The 23636-nt window shown below is 39.0% G+C and overlaps 1 protein-coding gene across 6 annotated transcripts in view; it reads left to right on the top strand.

The window, feature by feature from the left end:
* The window catches only part of LOC126248788 (inner nuclear membrane protein Man1), a 374228-nt gene that overhangs the window by 96910 nt on the left and 253682 nt on the right, over nucleotides 1-23636 (top strand). For 4 of the 6 annotated variants that reach the window (XR_007545538.1, XR_007545537.1, XM_049950169.1 and 1 more), the window contains exon 3: nucleotides 12956-13149. Coding sequence is in view for 4 of the 6 variants with exons in the window: in XM_049950169.1 (XP_049806126.1) it covers nucleotides 12956-13149 (194 nt within the window). In the remaining 2 variants the exon portion in view is untranslated. The remainder of the gene's footprint in view (nucleotides 1-12955; nucleotides 13150-23636) is intronic. The other 2 variants (XM_049950170.1, XM_049950172.1) reach the window with 1 other exon arrangement.

Genomic DNA, 23636 nt, shown 5'->3' with positions numbered 1-23636 from the left:
GGGGGCAGACACATGCCAAGTTCTGTCTTGTTTATGTGTCTAGTGATATTGATGTCCCATCACCACTACTTTCCTGTGAGTTATTACCTTTACTCCTTAAATTCTTTACATACCATCTAGGACATTCCATTAACATATTTATATGATAGGCTATATTATATTAAAATGTGATTATGATCACGTACTGCTTTCTTAGACAACAGTGTGTAAATTATGAGCTCCAACTTAAGCTGATGAAAGTTGTGACCATGTACATTCCTAACATCAGAGCTCCAGCATACAGAAAGCATCAAAGTTGTTTACAAAGTTGTACTTCGTGTTTGTAGATGAGGATAATTTATTTGTTGATGGGGACAGCATTTTCTTCATCTTTTCAACCCTCTTAACTGTGGGATTTATACAATGCAATCTGGCAACAGCGTTGAGAAGTTGCTACCTTAACACCTGGGAGAAACTGAAGAATCACAATATTGGTGTGATACATTTATTAAGTGAATTGCTCCCAATAATATTAAAAAAACAGTCCTAGGTGGCACAGTTCTATATTTTGGTTCAAAAAGATGTGTTTCATCCAGGTGGGGCATCATCAGGCAGATATACTGTGTATACATTGCGTGAGTGCAGCTTGGCCCTTGGCACTTTGTCCCAGGACCATGTTTACAGTGTATGAGCACGGTCTTATTCTACACTGCTATAAATGATGACCCACATTGCACCAAGATAACTTGATGATGTCCTGCCTGGGTGAAAAACACCGTTTTTGAAGAAGTAAAAAACATTGTGCAACGTAGGACTGTTTTTTAATATTAATCACAGTATAAGGTTGCTGTACCACCATTCCACAATGAAATGAAATAAATTTTAACTGCCTCCTGTCTCCATATTTGTATTTAGAGCATTAGCTGAAACAGAAGTAGGATGCAGTCAGTTATTACTATTTCTTGTTGAATTTTCAGTTATTGTGATATTGGTGCTAGATTCAGAGAGAGCATCCTTAATCACAAAATGGTGCTTAAAATAGTCATGTTTCATTAGCTTATTAAGCAGAATGCACTCAAATTAGATCCTGGTATTAACACAGGTGCAAATAGCATTACACTTTCAGGGTACCATTTATTTGGGAGAAGCATTCCATTTATATTAGGTGACCCTCTTGCCCAACATGACTACTAGATACAGCCATGACATTAAGTATCAATTATGTATCTTTGTTTATGAGAGTATTGTATTGTTATGTGTAAGCAGATGCTCATTATTTGATAAATTTCATAATGTCTGAACAAATATCATCACTTTGAATGCAAATACTAGTTTTGTTCTCCACAAGTACATCTCAGTCAGCTGTAATGTCTTTTGTTAGTGCAAAATATAATTGTTTGTATATTTTTAGGTATCATTGGCCATTGTACAACTGGGTTGCTGCAATTACCACGTACAATATGCTAGGTACCTTTTCTAAATGTAATGTACTTGTTGATCAAATTCTGTCCATCTGTAACAGCTGTTTTTGAAAAAAAATGCTGAATGTTGCCACTTGTGAATAATCAAAGAACCCATGGGTGGACCACAAAATTAATCTAAATATTGTGAAGTAAAATAGTTCCTCACTCAGTTCTCTGTGCAGGAACTGATCAGAAAAGAAAATTATAACATTGTTAGTAGTGAATAAGATGTTGGATTGAATCTGTATTACAAGAAAATCTGTGTTGTTCTTTAGAAAGCATATGAAAACCAGAAATGAAATAGGCTGTGTATAATACAGGGTGTTTATAAATGAATATTGGGGTTTTAACGCTTTATAATATTTATTACATTAACCTTACAGTTATAAATGATATGTCAAATGAAAGAGCAACTCAAACAGTTTTACCAAGAACCTTATAAATGTTCAATGTGAGCACCATTTGTCTTGCTACAATCACTGAAGACACACTCATCAATGTTTGGGAAGAACTCGACTATAAACTTGATGTGTGCTGTGTGACAAATGGTGCTCACATTAAACACTTATAAGGTTCTTGGGAAAACTGTTTGAGTTGCTTTTTCATTTGACATATCATTTATAACTGTAAGTTTAATATAATAAATATTATAAAGTGTTAAAACCCTGATATTCATTTATAAACACCCTGTATTCTGAAGACAACAGTTCTGACAAAATTAAGTCAGTGCCATGGGAATGTTCCTATTGACAACTATGGACCTTGCCGAGGGGGTGGCTTGATTGTCTCAACAATATAGATAGCCATACTGTAGGTGAAACCACAATTGGAGGGGGGAGGGGGGATAAGCCTTGTTGAGGCCAGTTGTACATTTGGTTCCTGAAAAGGGGCAGCAGCCTTTTCAGTAGTTGTGTGTGCAACAGTCTGGATGATGGACTAATCTGGCCTTGTAACACTAGCCACCATGGCCTTGCTGTGCTGGTACTGGGAAAAGCCAGTATTTTTTCCGGGGTTAAATAGTCCCTACTCTGATCTTCCAGTGGGGACTACTCAGGATGATATTCTCATTCCTCATTCGGATATGGAAATTAGAAAATTATACAAAATCAAGTAGGTCAGTGCAGAAATAGGTGTAGTAATGAATAAGAAAATAGGAATACCAGTGAGGTACTATGAACAGTGTAGTAAACACATCATCATAGCCAAGAAAGTCATGAAGCCAACAGCACCATAATAGTACAAGTTTATATGCCAGCTAGCTCCACAGATAATGAACGGATTGGAAGAATACGTATGATGAGTGAAAATAAATTATTCAGATGGTTAAGGAAGAGGAAAATTTAATTGTGATAGTAGGAAAAGGAAGAGAAAGAAAAATTGTAGGTGAATATGGACTGGTGTAAAGGAGTGAAAGTGAAACCTGCCGGGTAGAATTTCTCATGGAGCACAATTTAGTCATTGCTAACACTTGGTTTAAGAACTGTGAAAGAAGATTGTATACATGGAAGAAAAATGGGGACACTGGAAGGCTTCAGATTGATCATATAATGGTAATACAGAGTCTTCATAACCAGATTTTAAATTGTAAGGTGTTTCCTGTGGCTCTGACTATGATTTATTGGTTATGAACTATTGAGTAAAACTGAATAAATTGCAACAAGGTCAGAAATTAAGGTGATGTGAAGTGGGGGGGGGGGGGGGAGGAAACACCACAAGTTGTTGAGTGTTTCAAAGGGAGCATTAGGCAGTGATTGACCGAAACTGGAATACCACAGAAGATAAATGAGCAGCATGGAGAGATGAAATGCAGGCAGTGAAGACAGTAGAGGCTCAAATAGTTAAAAAGACTTTACCTATTATGAGCCCATGGATAACACAAGAGATACTGAATTTGAGAAAAGGAGAAAATATAAAAATACAACAAATGAAGCACATAAAAGGGAATACAGATGTCTAAAAAGTGAAATTGGCAGATGTGCAAAGCAGCTAAACTGGAATGATTAGAAGACAAGTGCAAGGCTGTAGATGCATATATAACAAGGGGGGAGACCATTAGAAAAAACAGAAGCAACCGTTTGAATATAAAGGACTCAAATGGCAAGCCAGTACTAAGAAATGAGGGGAGATCTGAAAGGTGGAAGGAATATACAGAGGGACTCTACAAGGAAAGTGAAGTTGGAGACAATATAACAGAAAGGGAAGAGGAAGTTGGTGAAGATGAAATTGGAGATATGATACTGCAAGAATTTGACTGAGCACTGAAGGGCCTAAGTCGAAACAAAGCCCGAGGAGTGGACTAATATCCTCAATAATTATTGAGACCCTTGGGAGAGCCAGTGATGACAAAACTACTGGTGTGCAAGACATGTGAGACAGGTGAAATACTCTGACTTTAAGAAGAATGTAGTAATGCTGAAGAAAGCAGGTGCTGATAGGTGTCAATATTACTGCACTATGAGGGTGTGCTGAAAAGTAATGCCTTCAAATTTTTAATATGAAAAATCTTAAAGCTTTTTATATAAAATAAAAGGCTATGTCTTTATTCTTGATGTCTACATATTCAAAGCTCTCTGCCGGTAGAGGGCTCTTAATTGAAGAGTGTAACATGTTGGTGTGTAATTTAGCTATACCATTGCATGGAAAATAGCATGCTGTAATTGAATTTTGCATCACTCTCTACTTCAGCATGATACGACCACACACCAGCACTACGAGACTGCAACAATCCGACACCCTGGCTTCAGTCGTTGATCACCCCGGCTTGGCCCCATGAGATTTTCATATGTCTCCAAAACTTAAAGTTTTGTATCCCACCTGGAAGGCGGCGCGTGGGTCTGCTAATGGAAACTGAAAGGTTGGCCAAATGAAGGCAGCGAGTAGGAGCAGGTGAGGTAAAACACGTCGGTAATGCAGTATGAATTTAAATCACCTTTACTCTAGCAAGAAGAATACATAACTTTGCAATGAGGTGCGAAGTGTCCCGGCTATCTGCTCTTGATGAAATGGGTGAGCTCTGAAGTGACACTCGTAGAGCTCTGCACAGCACTAATTAGAGGGCGGTGTCTGTCGTAGTGCCAACCTAATAACTTTTAATACACCATGGCATTGTTGCTATCAATACCACATAAAGAATACTTTTGAGGACTTCCCTTTGATAGTGATGAAATGGTGCAAGCAGAGGTGAAGTTGTGACTCTGTCAACAATGTAAAACATTCTACTGTGACAGTATCAATAAAGTTGTGTCTTGTTGAGAGAAAAGTGTTCATTGCCAGGGTGATTATGTTGAGAAATAAATATGTATACATGAAGAATAAAGATGTAGAATGTTAATAACATTTGTTTTATTTAGAAAGGCTTAAGAGTTTTCACATAAATATTTGGAGGTGTTGCTTTTCAGCACACCTGTGTATCGGTTTAATAAGTCATGGTTTGAAAATATGAACAGAAAAAATTGTTTACGGAAGAATGGAAAAACTGGTATGAGGGTATTTCAAAAAATAAGTTATACTTGTCGTCCCATACTAAGACCATTGCACAACAAGAATGGTGCATTGCTGCAGATACAGTTCTGCTGCAGTATGGATAACAGGTGCACCTTAGTATAGGAGTGAAATTGCACAGTTACTGTAGACACACACACACACACACACACACACACACACACACACACACACACACACACACACACGCGAAAATATAAGTACATGGGACAGTACAGCTCTTGTGGGCGAGATAGAATACCATAAATTGTGTAACAGAATTGATATTTGTGTATATATAGCAACAATAAAAAATTGCTAAATTATATGAGGAACAGTTGTGACATACATACAACATTACAGACAAGAGCTAAAACTTGGTGAGTTGTAAAGCCCAGTTACTGTGGGTCAAAGCAGTGCTTTGAAATTTTTTGCCACATGGAGGCTGAAAGGCTTTTGAGAGCCATGTGAACCTTCTTTCGCTACACAAAAGTCACTTAAGGAGGCTGAAAGCTGCTGATCCACAAATGTCAAGGCAGTTTAAAGTGAGTACTTCAAAAACTTTGGTTACATAGGAAGCTTCTCCGATGCACTTTTATCACCACAAGACTCTTTGTCAACATTTGTTGTCAACAACTTTGTTTGCCATCTCTACTAGCAAGTGATTGTTGATCACAAGTTCTACATCTGTCAGAATCCAAGCATTCATGTCTTTCTGAACAAGTTCAGCTTAATTTGAAAGATGGTTATTTGTTACTGTCAGATTCTCAATATCATCATACTTTTCATAGTTAGCAGATTACTCCACAATAATTTTATGGTTTTTTCCCAAACTGTACTCCAAAGTACTGGGTTATTCTGAAATACCTCCAGGTTTTTGGAAGGCGACTGTGTGAAAACTAAAAGACATACAGAGAATACACACACATCAGTGGATGAGAGCATCTCTCCAAGTTTAACACACATTACATGTACTCACTATGGGCACCATTTTTGACATGGCAAAAGTAAATGTGACAGTCAAGCTTTTGTCATATCCATCCTAACATGTTATGGTTGATATTGACATCCTCATTAATTATCCCCTTATGCAATTCACAACTTTCCCAAATTAAGTGGCAATGGAGGCAGGAACACACAACCTTCAACATAACCATATAAGAACAATTCACATGGAGTTAAGTCATGTGACCAGGGGCCACTGAAGAAGTAGTCAGGATGGAAAGCATGTTCAGCCCAACGCTGTGGCGGTTATGCATTGAGGGAACAGTAAGTGTGAAAGAAAATGTGATGGAGCACCACCTTGTTGCAAAAATGAAATCTCCACTGTCATGCTATATAATAATTTTGTGTGCATCAGTGACCGGGTGCAAATGTAGAAATTGGACACTACTTGGCCAACTTTCCCCTCCTCAGAGTCTCTGTAATCCTCTAGTTAAGTTTGTAATCAGAAACATGTGTCATTCCTCGTGAATTTTCACAACGTTGAGAGGTATAGGCTAGGTTACAGGTAGACTGAAAAATTTCTGTGCTTTGACCAGGATTTGAGCTCACAGTCTCTTGATTTTGAGGCATGGGCTTTACCAATAGGCCACCAGGCTGTTGTGCTATAATTGTAGTATAAGCCATTGCTGAAGCATGTCCAGGTACACAGTACTAGTCACTGTTTTCTCTGCAAAGAAAAATGACCCTTAAACTTTTGAAGAGGTCATGGCACAAAACTGGCTTTAGGTTAATCATGAATGTGTTCCATAATCTCATGTACACATTCTGTATCCCAGACACACACATTATCATGATATGTCTTCCCAGACGCATGGAATGTGGGTTTGACACTGAAAAGCATCTTCTGTGAAAGACAGTCTTCTTCCAGTAGCCACTGGAAGTCATTGCAAGTCAGAACCGAGATCATTGTCCCATGTAGTCAGTGTATGTAACAACTGCAGCTGGTATGGGTTGACATGCAGAAGTTTGAGTAAAATGTGCCATACAGTTGATCATAGTAACTGCAATTCTCTGTTCACATGTGTCATTGATTTCTTTGAGCTCCTGATGAATGATTCCTGCATGCACTTCACCTTCCCTGCTCACAGTCCCAGTCAACCACATAAGCAGCCAGTGTTGTGCAATTTGTTGTCATTGAACCATCACAACTGACTCACATTTAGCAAATTCAAGGGCACAGTATGCCTGCATCGCTCCATTATACACTGTATTCTGACACTCCTGCTGCCTAGTGGTGCACAGTGCAACTATACCATGGTGCACATTATGGATCAAAGCTATCCACTGATAAGTGTCATTTTTCTGTATATCTTGTAGTTTTTGTGTAGTAGTGTTCTGAAACCCAAGAAGTAAATACAGTTGCTCAATATTAGTCTGCTTGACATACGAGGATAGTTTGAAAATTTCTCGGAATCACCACAAGAGGCTAGTGCAATGAGATGTTCACGTGATATTCATTGTACTGTTGCCTGTAAACATGTACCACGTCAGTGCTCTTGGAAGAGAGCTGTGGCAGTAACATGACTCTTGTTGTTGTTCCCACATAGTGATTTGCGAAGATGGAAAAAATCGAAATTCGAGCAGTGATTAAGTACTTCGTGAAGAAAGGTATGAAAGCAAAGGACATTCATGCTGATTTCCAGAATACTCTGGGGGACTCTGCTCCTTCATAATCAACTGTTGCCAAGTGGATAAATGAATTTAAATTTGATCAGTAGAGCTTAGATGATGATGCGCACGGTGGTCGGCCAAGATGTGTCACTACTCCAGAAATCATTGCAAAAGTTCACAAGATGGTCATGGAGGATGACCGATTGAAAGTGCGTGAAATTGCTTCTGCTTGCCAGATGTCTTCTGAAAGGATGTACCACAATTAAACTGAAGAATTATAAATGAAAAACTTATCTGCAAGATTGGTGCCACGACTCTTAACACTGGATCAAAAACGCATGAGAATGGACATATCAGAACAATGTTTGGCCTGTTTTGGAAGAAATGAAAAAGATTTTTTGCACCGGTTTGTGGCCACAGATGAAACTTGGGTGCACTACTATATCCCAGAGACAAAACAACAGTCAAAGCCATGGAAACATGCTGATTCTCCACCACCAAAGAAAGCAAAGACAATTCCTTCGGTGGGAAAGGTAATGGCATCAGTGTTCTGGGATGCGAAGGGGACTCTGTTTGTAGATTATCTCCCCACTGGGCAAACAATTACTGGAGAATACTATGCTAACCTCCTGGACAAATTGCAACAAAAGATACTCGAAAAAATGCCAGGTTTAGCAAGGAAATAAGTCTATCTTCCATCAAGACAATGCTCACGCACACATGTGCCGTCGCCATGGCAAAATTACATGAACTAAGGTATGAATTGTTGCCACACCCATCTTATTCACCTGATATGGCTCTGACAGACTTCCATCTCTTCCCAAAACTGAAAATTTTACTTGGTGGACAGAATTCACTTCAAATGAAGGCCTGGAGGAAACTCATTTTCGAGATGGGATCAAGGCACTGGAGCATTGTTGGACCAAGTGCATTAATCTGCAAGGAGGCTACACTGAAAAATAAAAAAAGTTTCAGTGATGTAAGTGCTCTTTTTCTTTTGCGTTCCAAGAACTTTTCAAACCACCCTCGTATATGGGATGTGCGCATTCCTGGAAAGGTATGTTGTCACAGTGATTCAGAAGCAGTTCTTGAAGGTGTAGTCAATAGTGTCACTTAAAGTTTTAATAATTCTTTGTTTCATAAGCTAAATTAGGCTTGTTTCATTGTGTGGGAGAAATTACTTAATTATTTTGTTGCATTTCGATTGTGTTTCACTTTGGTGAGGTAGAATGTTGTCCAACAAGGGCAGAGATTTTCGTGGAAACTGCTGAGACATAAGGTGTTAAACAACTTTAAAGACAAACTACTAACAAAACTAATCACAAAAGAAATTTACAGACTTTTATGCACCGAGCAGGGTGGCGCAGTGGTTAGACACTGGACTCGCATTCGGGAGGACGACGGTTCAATCCCGCGTCCGGCCATCCTGATTTAGGTTTTCCGTGATTTCCCTAAATCACTCCAGGCAAATGCCGGGATGATTCCTCTGAAAGGGCACGACCGACTTCCTTCCCAATCCTTCCCTAATCCGATGAGACCGATGACCACGCTGTCTGGTCTCCTTCCCCAAACCAACCAACCAACCAACCAACCAACTTTTATGCACTTTGATGATTTTTGTAGTGGATGAAGAGACTTGTAAGGACCTCTTTTTTTTTTTTTCGCTCAGAAACCATGGCTTGCTAGATTTACCAATGACCTAAAGTAGGAAGATGTGAGTGATGGTTTACTAGTACAGGTCATTACAATCAATTGCTCTTTATTCGTTTTAGCACCTGTGGCACTTGTCATTTTGCTCCATTAATGTTTTAATTGGTAAAATTTTAACTTGTCTTATCAGCGTTATATGAGTCATAAAGTATACAACGCTCTTTCTCCACCAGATCTTGAAAATCGTCATAAAACAGAACAGATGCCAAGTCATTTGGAGCTAACTTTTTACCTGAGAAAGGAGGTGCTCAATAAAAAAATGGTGTGCCCAATAAAATATTTGCTACCTATTTAGCGAACCTTCACTTGCCAGTTATTTTTTCTCATCCAGTGTCTTCTCTTTAACCATACTTATGGAACAGACTTCGATTCTTCTATAAATTTGTCAAATATTTTTCTTCCATCACCAGTGGTTAGAATATTTACAACATACTCACTAGCTACTGAATAGTTCATTGCCACTGTCAGTATGTTTTATTGCTTCTAATGTCTTTTGAAGTGAAATCAGTATGTATTTCTTTCAGTCTTACGACATTCCCTGACATACTTTTTGGTAAGGTGCCATTTGAACTCTGCCAGAAAACTAACACTGTAACATGAAAAAACAATGATTTTTCTGGGTTTCTTAAAAAAAATTAAAATTAATGCACACACATAATTATATATCAGTGTAGAAAAGAGAACAGCTAATAATGCCGCAAGAGAGTATTTTTTCTGGAATCTCTGGTATGTGTTTATGTACAATTGGACTGGAATCATAATGCAATAATAATAATAATAATAATAATAATAGAAAAGTCTTTTAATGTCAGTAGATGTTCCAGACCAGCAAATGTAAAAGCTTAATAGCAAGGTGAATTTACTAGTCTCCTATAAGCCTCAGAATATTAATAGGAGAATTGGAAACTAAAACCTGCATATTTCTCCCATACATATTTGAATTCTTGGATGATTTGTACCCTGATAATTGAGACACTGCAGTATTATGCTATTAGGAAGGTTACAGAGGCCTGTGGGTTTTATCTTACCTCATTAACACAGTGCCCCGAGCTATATGAAGGAACCAAATTAGTTTGCTTAATTGTTTGGTGTCTTCTCAGTAGACAAAAATGTCGTTGGTGTGTGACAGGGAAAATTATTGGGTTTACTTTTGTGTATAATGGGTTTTCCACAGCACATTCAGGAAGGTGATTACCCCTCCCCCTCCTCTTCCGGTGAAGGAAACATTATAGTTAAGGATCTTGGAGTTACCTGAACACCAAGAATGGTAATTTCATGGTTCTTTTTTCTTTTCTTTTTTTTACCACATCATTTTACTCCTCAAAAAATCTGACAGTAATGCAATTCAATAAATAAAAATGAGAGATAAATTTTGTGCTAAGAAAATTGTAAATAAATTGACTGGAATCACATATTTTATTTTGGGAGAGACACTTCTATGTGAGCAGTTATTTATTGCATTTGAATAAGTTCACTGGAGCACAAAACAAAGGTCAATAAGTTCACAATAAAATAAAGTGATTGTCCTGAGCCACAAGAAAAGAAAAAAACTCTAACAATTAATTCATAGTTCACACAGCGTGAGGCCAATTGCAATATAGTAACGCAAGCATAGCGATATTGATAGAGGGTGATGAGGTTTGCCGTAATAGTTAGTTCGTTCGCTTGTATAAATAAATATATCAATCTGTAGGTGTCAAAGCATGATTATTCTCAAGCAATCTCACACACAGGTGTTGTCTACACGCACAACAGTAAGAACAGTCTGCTTTGTTATTGGCGGGGTCTGTAAATATAGTGTTGTCCTTTAGGGAAACATTGGTTAGATCAGAACACTGTGTCGACTGACTCACAGAGAATGAGACCATACTTATGGTCGCTCAGGCTTAAATCAGTTGGCTAGCTGGCCTTGTGATAGGTAGGCAGGAGATGCTATGTTTCCCTCTCAGCGTTTTCTTCGCTTGTTGATAGTTACACATCTTCCACCAATACCAGTGGGGTTATGAGGTCCCTCCCTATTGAATCAGCACATAGAGCCAAAACCAGCTCTGCCAGTGTGGGAGAGGACAGTGAGATGGCAGTGGATGGCTGCTTGAGGAAGTCCTTATTATCAGTTCCAGATCAACAGTGTAGTCCCTAGATAGTGGTGGTGGAACCAGAGCTAGAGGCTCCAGAGGCTGTCTGGGAACTTCGGAAGAAGGCCACACTAATGCTGTGTTGTGCAGATGATGGGTGTTTGTTCTTTCCATCCCACTCCTACAGGGAACCCCCATGGACACTGATCCATGAAACCACCAGCCCTGGATGTGCTGGACCAGTGCCTCTTGGGCTTGTTGTAGGAGGAATGGACAGAAGAGACACCAGTCATCTGTGATGAGCAGTTGTAGGGCCTGGTGCAGAGATTGTCACTGTTGTGATGAACTTCTGAATGATGGAGACATCTAACTGGAGTGCTGCAACCAAAGCTGGTTGTTGTGTCTGCACAGCATCCCTCATTCAGTTACTACCAGAACCAGCTTGTGCCCCTATTGCACTGTGATTTACTCCCAGATTCGACCCAGGGTGTGCTTGAAAGTGCACCCCTAATACTGGGGCACTCACACAAAACAATGTTGCTTCCTCTGCAGTCCGGTGGTGGAAAGAGAAGATCCAGCAGAGTCCAGTGAGGATGACCAAGCAATAAGTCTGCTAGGCTAGACCATGTATTGACATTAACCTCTAGGAAGCTAAAAAGATATTTAGACCGCTAACTGATGGTAGAAATAGAGTATATAAACAGCAGATGTGAAATGACAAGAAACACTTTCATGAAAGGAGAAATATCTTAACATCTGTTGTAATTTAAATGTTAGTATTTTCTGAAAGTCTATGTCTGGAGTGTGTAGTTTTGCATGGAAGTGAAACTTGGACATAAATATTACAGACAGGGAGAGAATAGAAGCATTTGAAATGTGGTGCCACTGAAGAATGCAGATTATTTGGGCAGATCTGATAACTAATGAAGGGATACTAAATCTAATTGAGGAAAAAGAAATTTGTGGCACAATTTGACTAAAAGAAGGGATCAGTTAATAGGTCAGATCATTGAGGCATCAAGGAACAGTTAATTTAGCTATGGAGCGAAGTGTAGGACATAAAAATTGCAGGGGCTGATCAAGGCATGACTATAGTAAGGAGGTTCAAGTGGGTTTAGGTTGCAGTATTTATGCTGAGATGAAGAGACTTGCACAGAATAGACTGTCATGGAGAGCAACATCAAACTAGTCTTTGGATTGGAAATCACAGCAACAAACACCTGGTTATATGAAGGGTCCAGAAGAGAACTTAAATTCTAGAAGGAATTTTAGTAAATTTATTTGATAATGTGTGTACTCCATGAAGAATTTATAATCATCTGATACTACCTGTAAATTGTTTCTTTGCATGTGTGGATGAAGTGGTATTTTTTTTTTATTCATGCTGTGTACAGTAAATATCCCAGTTACAGTTTTGAAGAAACAAGAATTGACATAAGGATATTTCACGGTCATTTTTTGTTAAAGGTTACTTGATCAGTAGGTACACCTTGTAAAATTTTGTCATTGGTGTTTTGAATGACATATTACAGCATTAATTAAATGTTTGTAAAGTACAGTAACCATTTAGTCAGTCTTGACACTCACTTCACAGAAATTGCAACAGAATTATATCATTATATATTTTGTCAGCAGGTTTGGCAGTTTGGAACGACAAGGTAACAGAACTATAGAAAGTTTCCCGACAACAGAAGAGAGGAATTGGTTTTCACGAAATTGTCAAGTTGTGCCAAAGACACTTGTTTTGATTGTGATGCTTTTTTTCCTTGGCCTGGCAGTATCATATGCAGCTCTAGGAAGAGTTAAGTCATACCGGAGTCACACAGGTAAGTCTGAAGAGAAATAGAATCTGAGGCAATATTCTTATATGTGGACACCATTTTTTTTAAATGTTGCTATGTATGATACCTTGAGCAGATTTAAATACTTTATGTAAATTACAAGTGTGAGAATGCTTCATTTCGGGTCCTGATACTTAGGAATATTTGTTGGTTGGTGTATACTACATACTTACTGCACCGCCACCACTTTCCAGAATCTGATTTAGTCTGTTTAGCCCTGATAGCATTTCCAATAACATGTGCTATCCTCTGCTCTAGTATGTGCTCATAATGCTAGACAGTATGTTTCATCAACACTTTTTGGGTGAATTTTTGTCTCTGCTGACAGTTCATGAAGCAGTTGCAACATGGCAACTGATGAGTTGTGCCTTAGCTTCACCCAAATTTTCTTTTGTTTACTACACATTCATAGCTCTTAAAAGTTTTCTCTGTAATTATATGCAAGAGGGTATTTGGAACAATAAATGTCAGTGCTAAGCTTCAGTTGTTCATCATCAGGATAGAGAGAAATTCAGAATTGAAACAGGAGTTGGACAGTGATATTCCATATTGTCAAAACTATTCTTAGCTGTCATTGAGGAAGTTTTCATATCTCTAAACTTGGAAAACTAGTAATGAACATTCAGAATGTATGTCCATTTTGTTGATATTGTGCTGCATGCTTCTAGTGCAGATAAACATCAAATTGAAGGGCATAACATAGCAACTTTGAATTTAGGTCTGAAAATTGACAATATAAACTATTTAATCAACTCCTTGAAAAGAAAATTTTGCAAATTAACAAAGAATTCATAGACTCAATTGATGAATCTTTTGTCTGTAGGATAGTTGAAGGTGATAACAATGAGTGGCTAGTTAGCAAAAGAAATGCTTAAATGGTTCACAAGTGTCACGTCAGATGGTGTTCTGTTGTCATAATTTTCATGTATTTATTACACATATATAGTTCTTAAAAATGTCCATTGTATTTATGTGCAATTGGGTATTTGGAAAAATCTGTGTGTCAGGTCTTCAGGCCTACAACTACAGTTACACAACACGAGTGAACCATTCAAGCAGTTATTATGTCAGGAAAGCCTCAAACAGCACAGCAAAAGAAATAACAAAAGTGTGGCCTGAAGTGATACTTGTATATTATATATTTTCAAGAGTGAGCTTCCAATGTGTGTGAAACAGAAAACCTAGTCCATGTGCATCACCAATTATGGTTAGTGGATATGAGACCTGGATTTTCAGTGTGAAAAACCATTTAAAAATTAAGGGTTGCTCTGTGAGTAGTGCAGAGAGGCTGGTTCAAAAGTTCAAGGAGAGACAAGAAAGAGAACAATTAGATCAGGGAACAGTATGAAGCTAAAGATTTAATTACAACTAATGAACATGAAAAGTCTCCAAGTGAAACGGGCAGCTAAGGAAGTTTTTTTCTGGATTCTAATAGATAAGACAAGATGGAGGTTACTACCTAATGGAAGATGGGTGGATGCTCTTGGAAACAAAACACTGGAGCAACAAGGACACATGTTTCTGAAGACTGTTGTTGGCAGCTGCTGATAAAGTGATTATTTTTCACAAGTAAATAATAAAAAAAAGTGGTACTTTTCCGTTGCATTACAGAAACATTTACTTAACTGATGGAAAAAAATGGCAACACCAAAAAATAATTGACGTAGAGTAGTGTAATTTTAGGAATACATTTTTCTAGATAACATATTTAAGTAATCAACATTGCAAGATTACAGGTTAATTTACGCGCGAGATAAGCCATTGAAAATGTGAAATGCTATTACATTAATAACCAGTGTAACTGCCAGAATGTTGAATTCAAACATGCATGCATTATGTTGTACATGTGCTGGATGTCAGTTTGTGGGATGGAGTTCCATGCTTGTTCATGTAGAGTCAACATGGAAAAAGGAGGGGTTGCTACTTATATATAGAAACTGGACACAAAGTCAAAAATATTGAAACAAATTTTTTGTGCAGATCAGATCCTTGAAGCATATGCTTGTGAGTTGCTACTGCAATATACTTCTGTAGTAATTGTAACAATCTACAGATCTGCTCGAGAGGTAACTTTCAGCTATTCATGAAAAATCTAGAGACATTATTGAGCTACCTGTCAGACAAAAAGAAGCAGTTAGTGGTTTGTGGCGATATTAATGTAGATTTCTTAAAAGATACGGATATGAAAAATGAACTAGAATCTTTGTTTGGTTGTTTCAATCTAGTATCTGTTGTAAATTTTCCAACTCATGTGCAGCAGGATAGTAGGTCACTTATCGATAACATTTTCATAGACAGTGCTCAAGCAGAATCAATTAATGTGTGCACCCAGTTGTTAGTGGGCTATCTGATCATGATGCACAGTTCATGGAAATAACACCGTACAGGCTTCAGGCAGCTTCATACAAGGCAGGGAGGCTTATTGACACAAACAGGGTACAGAGTTTTAAGAGCAACCTCGAAGAGGTAGAATGGGATGAAGTATACACAGAAAATTATGCGGATGACAAATTCAGTTTATTCCACCATAAATTTGTCTCAGTATTTGAGAGTTGCTTTCTTGAAATGTTATCCGAAAAAGCCATTACAAAGTCAAGTAAGCCATGGATTACTAAGGGAATTAAGATATCGTGTAAGAGGAAGAGGGGAAATATATGGACAGGCCAGAATAAGTCAGGATCCGACGGTACTTGCTTACTATGAAAGATACTGTAATATTTTTAGGAAAGTCATTAAGAGGTCTCGAAGCTTATGTGTTCTGACAGAAATTAATAATGCGGATAATAACATTAAAACTATATGGAATATTGTCAAATGGGAGACGGGGCAGCCAGACAGTGCACATCATACCATAGCAATAAAGCTAAACGATGATGATGTGAGTGATAATTCATAAGTTGCAAGTATTTTTAACAATCACTTTCTCAATGTAGCAACAAAAATATGGTTAAAGGGTTCAGTTGAAGAAACAAAAAAAAAAAAAAAAAGTTAAAAAATTTCGTTCCCCAGGACTTTAGGCCTTTAGAAATAGCACCAACATCCCCCACTGAAATTAAGGGAATTATAAATGTACTGAAAAACAAGAGCTCATGTGGTGTTGATGGAGTCTCTAGCAGAATTTTGAAGTGGTGTTCTAATTTAATAAGGGGAGTCCTTAGTGATACATGTAATGCTTCGCTGGCACAGGGAATTTTTCCAGACAGATTGAAATACGCAATTGTCAGACCTCTTCATAAGAAAGGGGACAAGAGTGACTTTATTAATTATAGACCAATCTCATTGCTGACTTCATTTTCTAAAATATCCGAAAAAGTTATGTATTAAAGATTAGTCTCACGGCAACGGCCTTGCCTCAGTGGATACACCGGTTCCCGTGAGATCACCGAAGTTAAGCGCTGTCGGGCGTGGCCGGCGCTTGGATGGGTCACCATCCCGCCGCCACGTGCTGTTGCCATTTTTCGGGGTGCACTCAGCCTCGTGATGCCAATTGAGGAGCTACTCGACCGAATAGTAGCGGCTCCGGTCAAAGAAAACCGTCATAACGACCGGGAGAGCGGTGTGCTGACCCCATGCCCCTCCTATCCGCATCCTCACCTGAGGATGATACGGCGGTCGGATGGTCCCGATGGGTCGCTTGCGGCCTGTAGACGGAGTTAGTTAGTATTAAAGATTAGTCTCACATTTAAGTGAAAATAATTTACTCAGCATGTCACAATTCGAATTCTGGAAGGGTTACTTGACTGAGAATGCTATCTACACATTTATCCATCAAATAACACAAGCCCTAAATAACAAATTATCGCTAGTTGGTATTTTTTGCGATCTTTTCAAGGCATTTGACTGTGTGGATCATGTCACACTTTTGGAAAAACTCAGGTTTTATGGTATTGAAGGCTATACACACTGTTGGTTTGAATCACACTTAATGAACAGAAAGCAAAAAGTTGTGCTGAATAACACAAATAATGCTGGGAGGGTGGTAAATTCCAGCAAATGGGGAGTTCTCACAAAGGGAGTCCCACAGGGTTCAATTTTGGGTCCTCTGCTGTTCCTTATTCATATGAGTGACCTCTCACTTAACGTTCAGCAAGCTGAACTAGTACTTTTTGCAGATGACATGAGTGTTATAATAAATCCCATTCCAGAAAAAGCAGCTGAAGATATTGTTAAGGATGTCATTCAAAGAATTATTAAGTGGTTATCAGAAAATGGACTCTCCCTTAATTCTGAAAAAACTCACTATATCCAGTTATGTACACCGAATAGAGTCATACTGACAATTGATGTAGCATATGAACAGAGCTCAGTTAACAGGGTAGATTTCTACAAATTTTTGGGCTTTCACATTGATGACAACTTGAGCTGGAAGAAGCACATTAGTGAGCTTCTCAAACAATTAAGTTCAGCTTCTTTTGCTCTTCATGTAATTGCTAGTCTTGGTAATAAACAGACCAGCCTCCTAACCTACTTTGCATATTTCCACTCAATAATGTCTTATGGAATAGTTTTCTGGGGTAACTCACCACTTTAGATATAAAGTATTGATTGCACAAAAGAGAGCAGTGAGAATAATTAGTGGTGTTCACCCAAGGATGTCATGTAGGCACCTATTCAAGGAGTTAGGTATTTTAACTGCACCATCAGAGTACGTATATTCGCTAATGAAATTCGTTATAAATAATCCATCTCAATTTGCGAAGAACAGTGATGTTCATTCGTACAACACTAGAGGAAAAAATGACCTTTTCTATCCATTATTGAAGCTGTCAGTTGCTCAAAAAGGAGTACATTATTCAGCAACAGAAATCTTTGATCATTTGCCCAACAACATAAAGTGTCTGACAGGTAGCAGATCAAATTTTAAATCTAGCTTAAAATCATTTCTTTTGGACAGCTCCTTCTATTCCATGGATGAGTTTCTGTTTCAGAACTGGTATAATGGACCTCTAAATGTAGTTGCAGGTGTAGAACTAAAAATTTCAGTAATATTAATATTAACACTATTCATGTGTGTGTGTGTATATATATCTTGTAATTTGACTTGTTCCACATCATATCGATAAAATAATTGTGAAAATGATCTGCGGAACATGACATAACTAAACTAAACTAGACTAAACTAAACTAAACTAAACTAAACTAGGTCAGTTGGTACTGGCACGGTTAATGGGTACTGGGACGGTTAATGGTGGTTGTGGATGGTACTTCTGAGTTGTGGTCCAAGATTTCCCGTATGTGTTCAATTGGAGACAAAACTGGTGATTGAGCAGGCTAACGCAACATGTCGACAGTCTGTAGAGCATGTTGGGGTATGACAGCAGTATGTGGGCAAGTGTTATCCTGTTGGAAAACAGGCCTTGAAATGCTGTCCACAAATGGCACCATAACAGGTTGAATCACCAGATTGACATGCAAATTTGCAGTCAAGGTGCATGGGGTAACCATGAGAGTGCTCCTACTGTCATATGAAATGGCACCATGGACCATACCTCCAGGTGTGCTCCAGTGTGTCGAGCACACAGGCAGGTTGGTTGCAGGTCATCAACCAACACATGGCTGTCACTGGCACTAAGGCAAAACCACCTTCCATCAGAAGAAAACAACCTCCACCTTGCTCTCCAATGAGCTCTTGCTTGACACCACTGAATTGCAAATAGTGGTGGTTTGGGGTCAGTCGAAAGCATGCTACATGGCGTCTAGCTTGGAGCTGTTCTTGAAGCAACCAATGTGTTGTTGTGGTGCCATCTGCTGCTCAGATCACTGTAGCAGATGTGGTATGATGTGCCAGAGCCATACACCAAAATACTGAACATGATGCTCTCGGTAGTGCCATGTGGCTGACTGGAGCTCGTCTTCTTGTGACCATACATTCTTGTGGTCACTGCTGGCAACACTCATGTACAGTGGCTAAATTCCCTCCAAAGCTTCCTGCAATATTACAGAAGGTACATCTAGCTTCTCATAGCCCTATTAAATGACCTCGTTCAAACTCAGTGATGTTGGGAATGACATCTTTGTCATCTTAAAAGATTTCTTGACTAACGTCAACTCACCATGTCCAATCTCAAAGGTAACTAACTGTTATTGTCATCATCATCATCATCATCATCAGCAGCAGCAGCAGCAGCAGCAGCAGTAGTAGTTAGTATACATTTGTCCTGTATGCTATTGTTCTTCAGTTCGACAGTTCATTAATTGGAGCATAATGTATGGTTTGTAATTCTTGAAGTATTCTCAGTGGACGTAACATTCCATCAGTTTTTGGCCTTGTGTATGGGACATCAGGAAGGTCTGAACTCTTGAAAAATTTATTTCACTTTTGCTGCAAATTTCTGTCTTAGTAGTTTTTTTAATTGTGCCATCATTTCACTCTGAAACTAGAACCAAATTAAAAAAAGCTGAATTCTTTTAGTAACAGAAAGTATTTTACATGCAACATGTTTAGCAGTTTACAGAGATGGGTCAGAAGCAAACTGCATCATCTGCCATTGAAGTTATCAAATTGTTTCTTGAAGTGTTGCAACCCTCTTAGTGCTAGGTAGAATGGAAATTTATCTATTGTCATAGCAATGAACTCATAACAACACTCCTTCAGTTATTTGAGTGTTATTGACCAAGTGCATCATTGTTAGACAGGTCTTCATGACCCATTCTTGTGTGACCACAAGAGTAATTATTTTACAATATGATGGTCAGAAGGCAAAACTGATAACAAGACAGTTACACAACAACGAACGTCTTCAAGTTGGCAAATTCAGAAAAGTAAAAGTGAGAACGTGCTTAAATTTTCTGCCCCCTCCCCCCATACAAAATTTAGTGTGTACGAAACATTTAGTGCATTAAGTGACTGCTTAGTGCACTTACATGTTCGAACCAGTTGTGTTGTTAGCCTTTGACACATACACTAATGCTAACTGTGGATGCCAGACTTGACGGAGAGGAATATCATTCAGTTTACTGATCACCATCAAGTTGAGAACAGTATATACACAGCCATCTCAAATCTGAATTTCCATACTTGTGTAAAAACCATGTGAAAAAGTAATATTGCTTTTGAGTAGTCACTGACACTGTTTATAAAGGTTTCCTAAATGGACAACTGGCTAATACATACTTTTGTATAACCCCTCCTTTGATGTTGCTCTTTTTTTTAGGGCTTAAGCTCACATGAATGACAGAATTGAAGACTTTTTCTGGTGCACCATATTTTCTATTTTAGAGGTAGCACTCTGTTGAATAGTGGGTGCTGTGTAACCCCTTGACTATATTGGGGCAGGGGTGAGACAGCTGTGGGTGGAACCACTCTCATCACATGAAGAGCTCTGTTGACACCCACCTGCTGCCTTACCTATTTCTCTCCTCGTGTTCTTATTATTCATGGTCCAACTGACATCCATTACATTTTTAGCTTTCTCACTTTCACCGTTCTGAATTAGTCGACTTGAAGATATTCTTTGCTCTGTAACTGTCTTTGCCTTTCACTGGGCTCGGGGGGTGGGGTGGGTGTTAGATGTGGGGTGGGGTTTTTCTTTCTGTTCATACCCTTCTCTGTAAATTATTTCTCAGCTCTAGCATCAGTATTGCCTTCAGTGCCTCAGTCTCACTGGTTCTGTATACTTTCAGCTCAGAACACATAATTTGTGGAAGTCATTAATTCCATATAAACTACCCTTGGTTCAAGGGACTGATGGCCTTGCTGTTTAGTACCTTAACCCCAATCAACCAACCATCAATTTTGGAGACCTGATGAATCTGTATCCAAAGAGGATTGAAGTGAAAAGATTCTTTCTCCCAATGGATGCCATATGTGACTAGATACAGTCTCTGTGCCATTGTGATAGAAGACACAATGCTGCCTCCAGTGTTGAGAGTTGTTCCATCTGTGATAATGATTGACATACTTTTACTGTGGCAGTTAGTGCAGGTAGAGGCATATCTGCTACAGGGCATTGTATTGTAGAAATCGAGGCGGTGTGGTCTGGCATCACAGGGTCCAGTGATTAAGAAGATGATATTGTTGTGGCTTATGATACCTTCAGTTATTTATCCTGACTATATCTTGACAATTTTTATCATAGGCTGACATTCTTTCAGGTTTGTCAGGCTGTCAAAATGGTGTAATGATCTTTGCACAGCCATTTAGTGGAGCTGCTTAAGTTGGGGAATAATCTCTGTAAAATTACTTGAACATTTGTAACGCCACTCTATGTTATCTCTTTTCTTCTGTTACTCTTCTGAGAGAGTGTGGCATCTAAAGGACAAAGAAATTGACAAATAAAGAAACCATTAAGAATTCCATAGATAATTAATCCAAAGATGCCTGTTGTCTTTACAGTTTGTTAGTTTACAGCCTCCCTTTCTGTACAAAATGAAATTCCTTATGACCTTAATGTTGTTGTTGGCACACTGAGATGGTTGTCCATCTTAAAGACCACAAGCAGTGAACTTTCATGTTCTATGCTTGCTGAAATGTTGCCATTGAGTTGATGAGACAGTTTTGCTGAAGCAGTGGAGTCCTCCTTTGCTGGTATTTGTTCATTGTTGACACACACACACACACACACACACACACACACACACACACACACACACTACCTTGCAATGATTTGTTAATGTTCAAAATGCCAAGATGCTCTGTGGTTTGAATATGTTGGATAGCTGGCTGGGTAACTTGGTCCAAAGGTTGGAGGAATGTAAGAAAATACCACCTCCAATATCGTCATGCATGGTAAACCACTGCAGTGTTCAGACTTTTAACTTGAGGAAACCTATACTTTTTAATTGTGCCTTTTCTTAAATTCCACTTAAATGTACCCACAGATTTCATGGCCATTACTACAGCTCAGTTTCTGGCTGTGTCTAGTAAGCTTCACTGTCAGCTGGACTTTGGGCTCAAACTGACCTATTCATACGGCATAAATTCTGTCTTTCATTTATTTTGCACATATTGAATGATTTTACTGTTTGTGCAATGAGATTCTGCAATATGTGAATTATTTTAGATTGTTACTGATACTCTCATGTAACATTCATTATTACAGGGTGACTCTGTGGTATGTTACAAATTTTCATTGATGATGGAGAAAGGTAAATGTATCAATTTGCGGTAAGAGACCCTGGTCTGGAAATGACTGTTTATAAGTTAAAATTATTGTGGTATCTCTGACAGTGGATCTCTTCTCCCACAAGCTCTTTGCTCTCCATATTTTGGGAGGAGATAGTATGGAGTTAGACAAGAGAAATATGTCTAGTAAACATCATCTCTAAAGTGCATATCTTAAGATCTATGTGAACTTGTTCATGTTTGCTATTGTGAAACACATCTCTTCTACTGAACAAGAGCTCATAGCTCATAAGATGTGTATTTTAGAGCCCATGTTTACTAGATTTTTGTTTCGGCCCATGCTATCACCACCCAAAACATGGAAAACAAAGAGCTTGCACTGGAAGAGATGCAGTGTCACAGCTATCAGAATGATTTGAGCTTATAACTTGCAGCACTGGAGGGAGAGGCAAGGTCTCTTGAGGAGTACCTGCTGTAAGTTTTTGTGAATTGTAGTGAGCCCTCATTAATGCCAACTTTTGTGTGTGACACCACATGTTCTGGACAACACCAACCCCCTCCCTCCCAAACCTCTGCACTGTTGTTGTGTAGGGTGGATGAACGTGATGACAGTGGAAGGGGTGAGGGGAGGGTAATTGTGGCCGATGGGGCCTCCGTGCCCACACTAGGAACATTCGCCGTAAAACCAGTCACAGGGTGTATGCTCGCATCCAGAGATGCATATGCTGTGGTTGGCTGGATGGCAGGAGATCTTCTGGAGTGGCATGATCAGCTGCTGGGGTGGCTTGACCATGGACTGCAGCAGATGGACAGGAGCCAGCACCGATGACACAGATGAGGACTGCAATGATGTGCTAGGTCTGTGAACAAACATTCTAAAGCAGAATCACCGATATACGTGTATGCACTGCGCAGCTGGTATTGGTGGTGCCTCAGTACCCCAGCAGGACTGTGGACGACATATGACGAATCTGTGATTGCCTTGGTAATGACTCCAAGCTCCTAACAGTATTGCTTGCTGAGGACTTTTTAAAACACTTCATCATGCAGTTGAAACTTCGTCCAACCATGCAGAACTAATTGTTTCCGTGGTGTACAAATAAGGTATAACAGGGTACGGTGCCTTGGGGCATGTAACATTCTGCCAGCGACTTCCCATCATGTGGCAAGGAGGGGTAGGAGGACAGGAAAATTTTCAGAGCTGGGCCCTTTGAGTGGGAGGAACAGTTTCTCCATGTGACTTCTGAACATTTGACTGAACCTTTCATATTTACTGTTAAGACTGTGGGTGAAAAGGTGCAGTAGCCACATGGTGTATGCCAATGGTGGCACAAAACTGTTGAAAATCAGGTGATACAATTTGTGGACCCTTGTCTGAGACAGTGACCTCAGGAAGACCTTCCAGACA

Source organism: Schistocerca nitens, chromosome 3 (genome assembly GCF_023898315.1).
Source record: "Schistocerca nitens isolate TAMUIC-IGC-003100 chromosome 3, iqSchNite1.1, whole genome shotgun sequence".
In the NCBI taxonomy this organism is placed as follows: Eukaryota; Metazoa; Arthropoda; class Insecta; order Orthoptera; family Acrididae; genus Schistocerca; species Schistocerca nitens.
The sequence above is the reverse complement of the archived record's forward strand: the minus strand, read 5'-3'. Positions and strand labels throughout refer to the sequence as shown.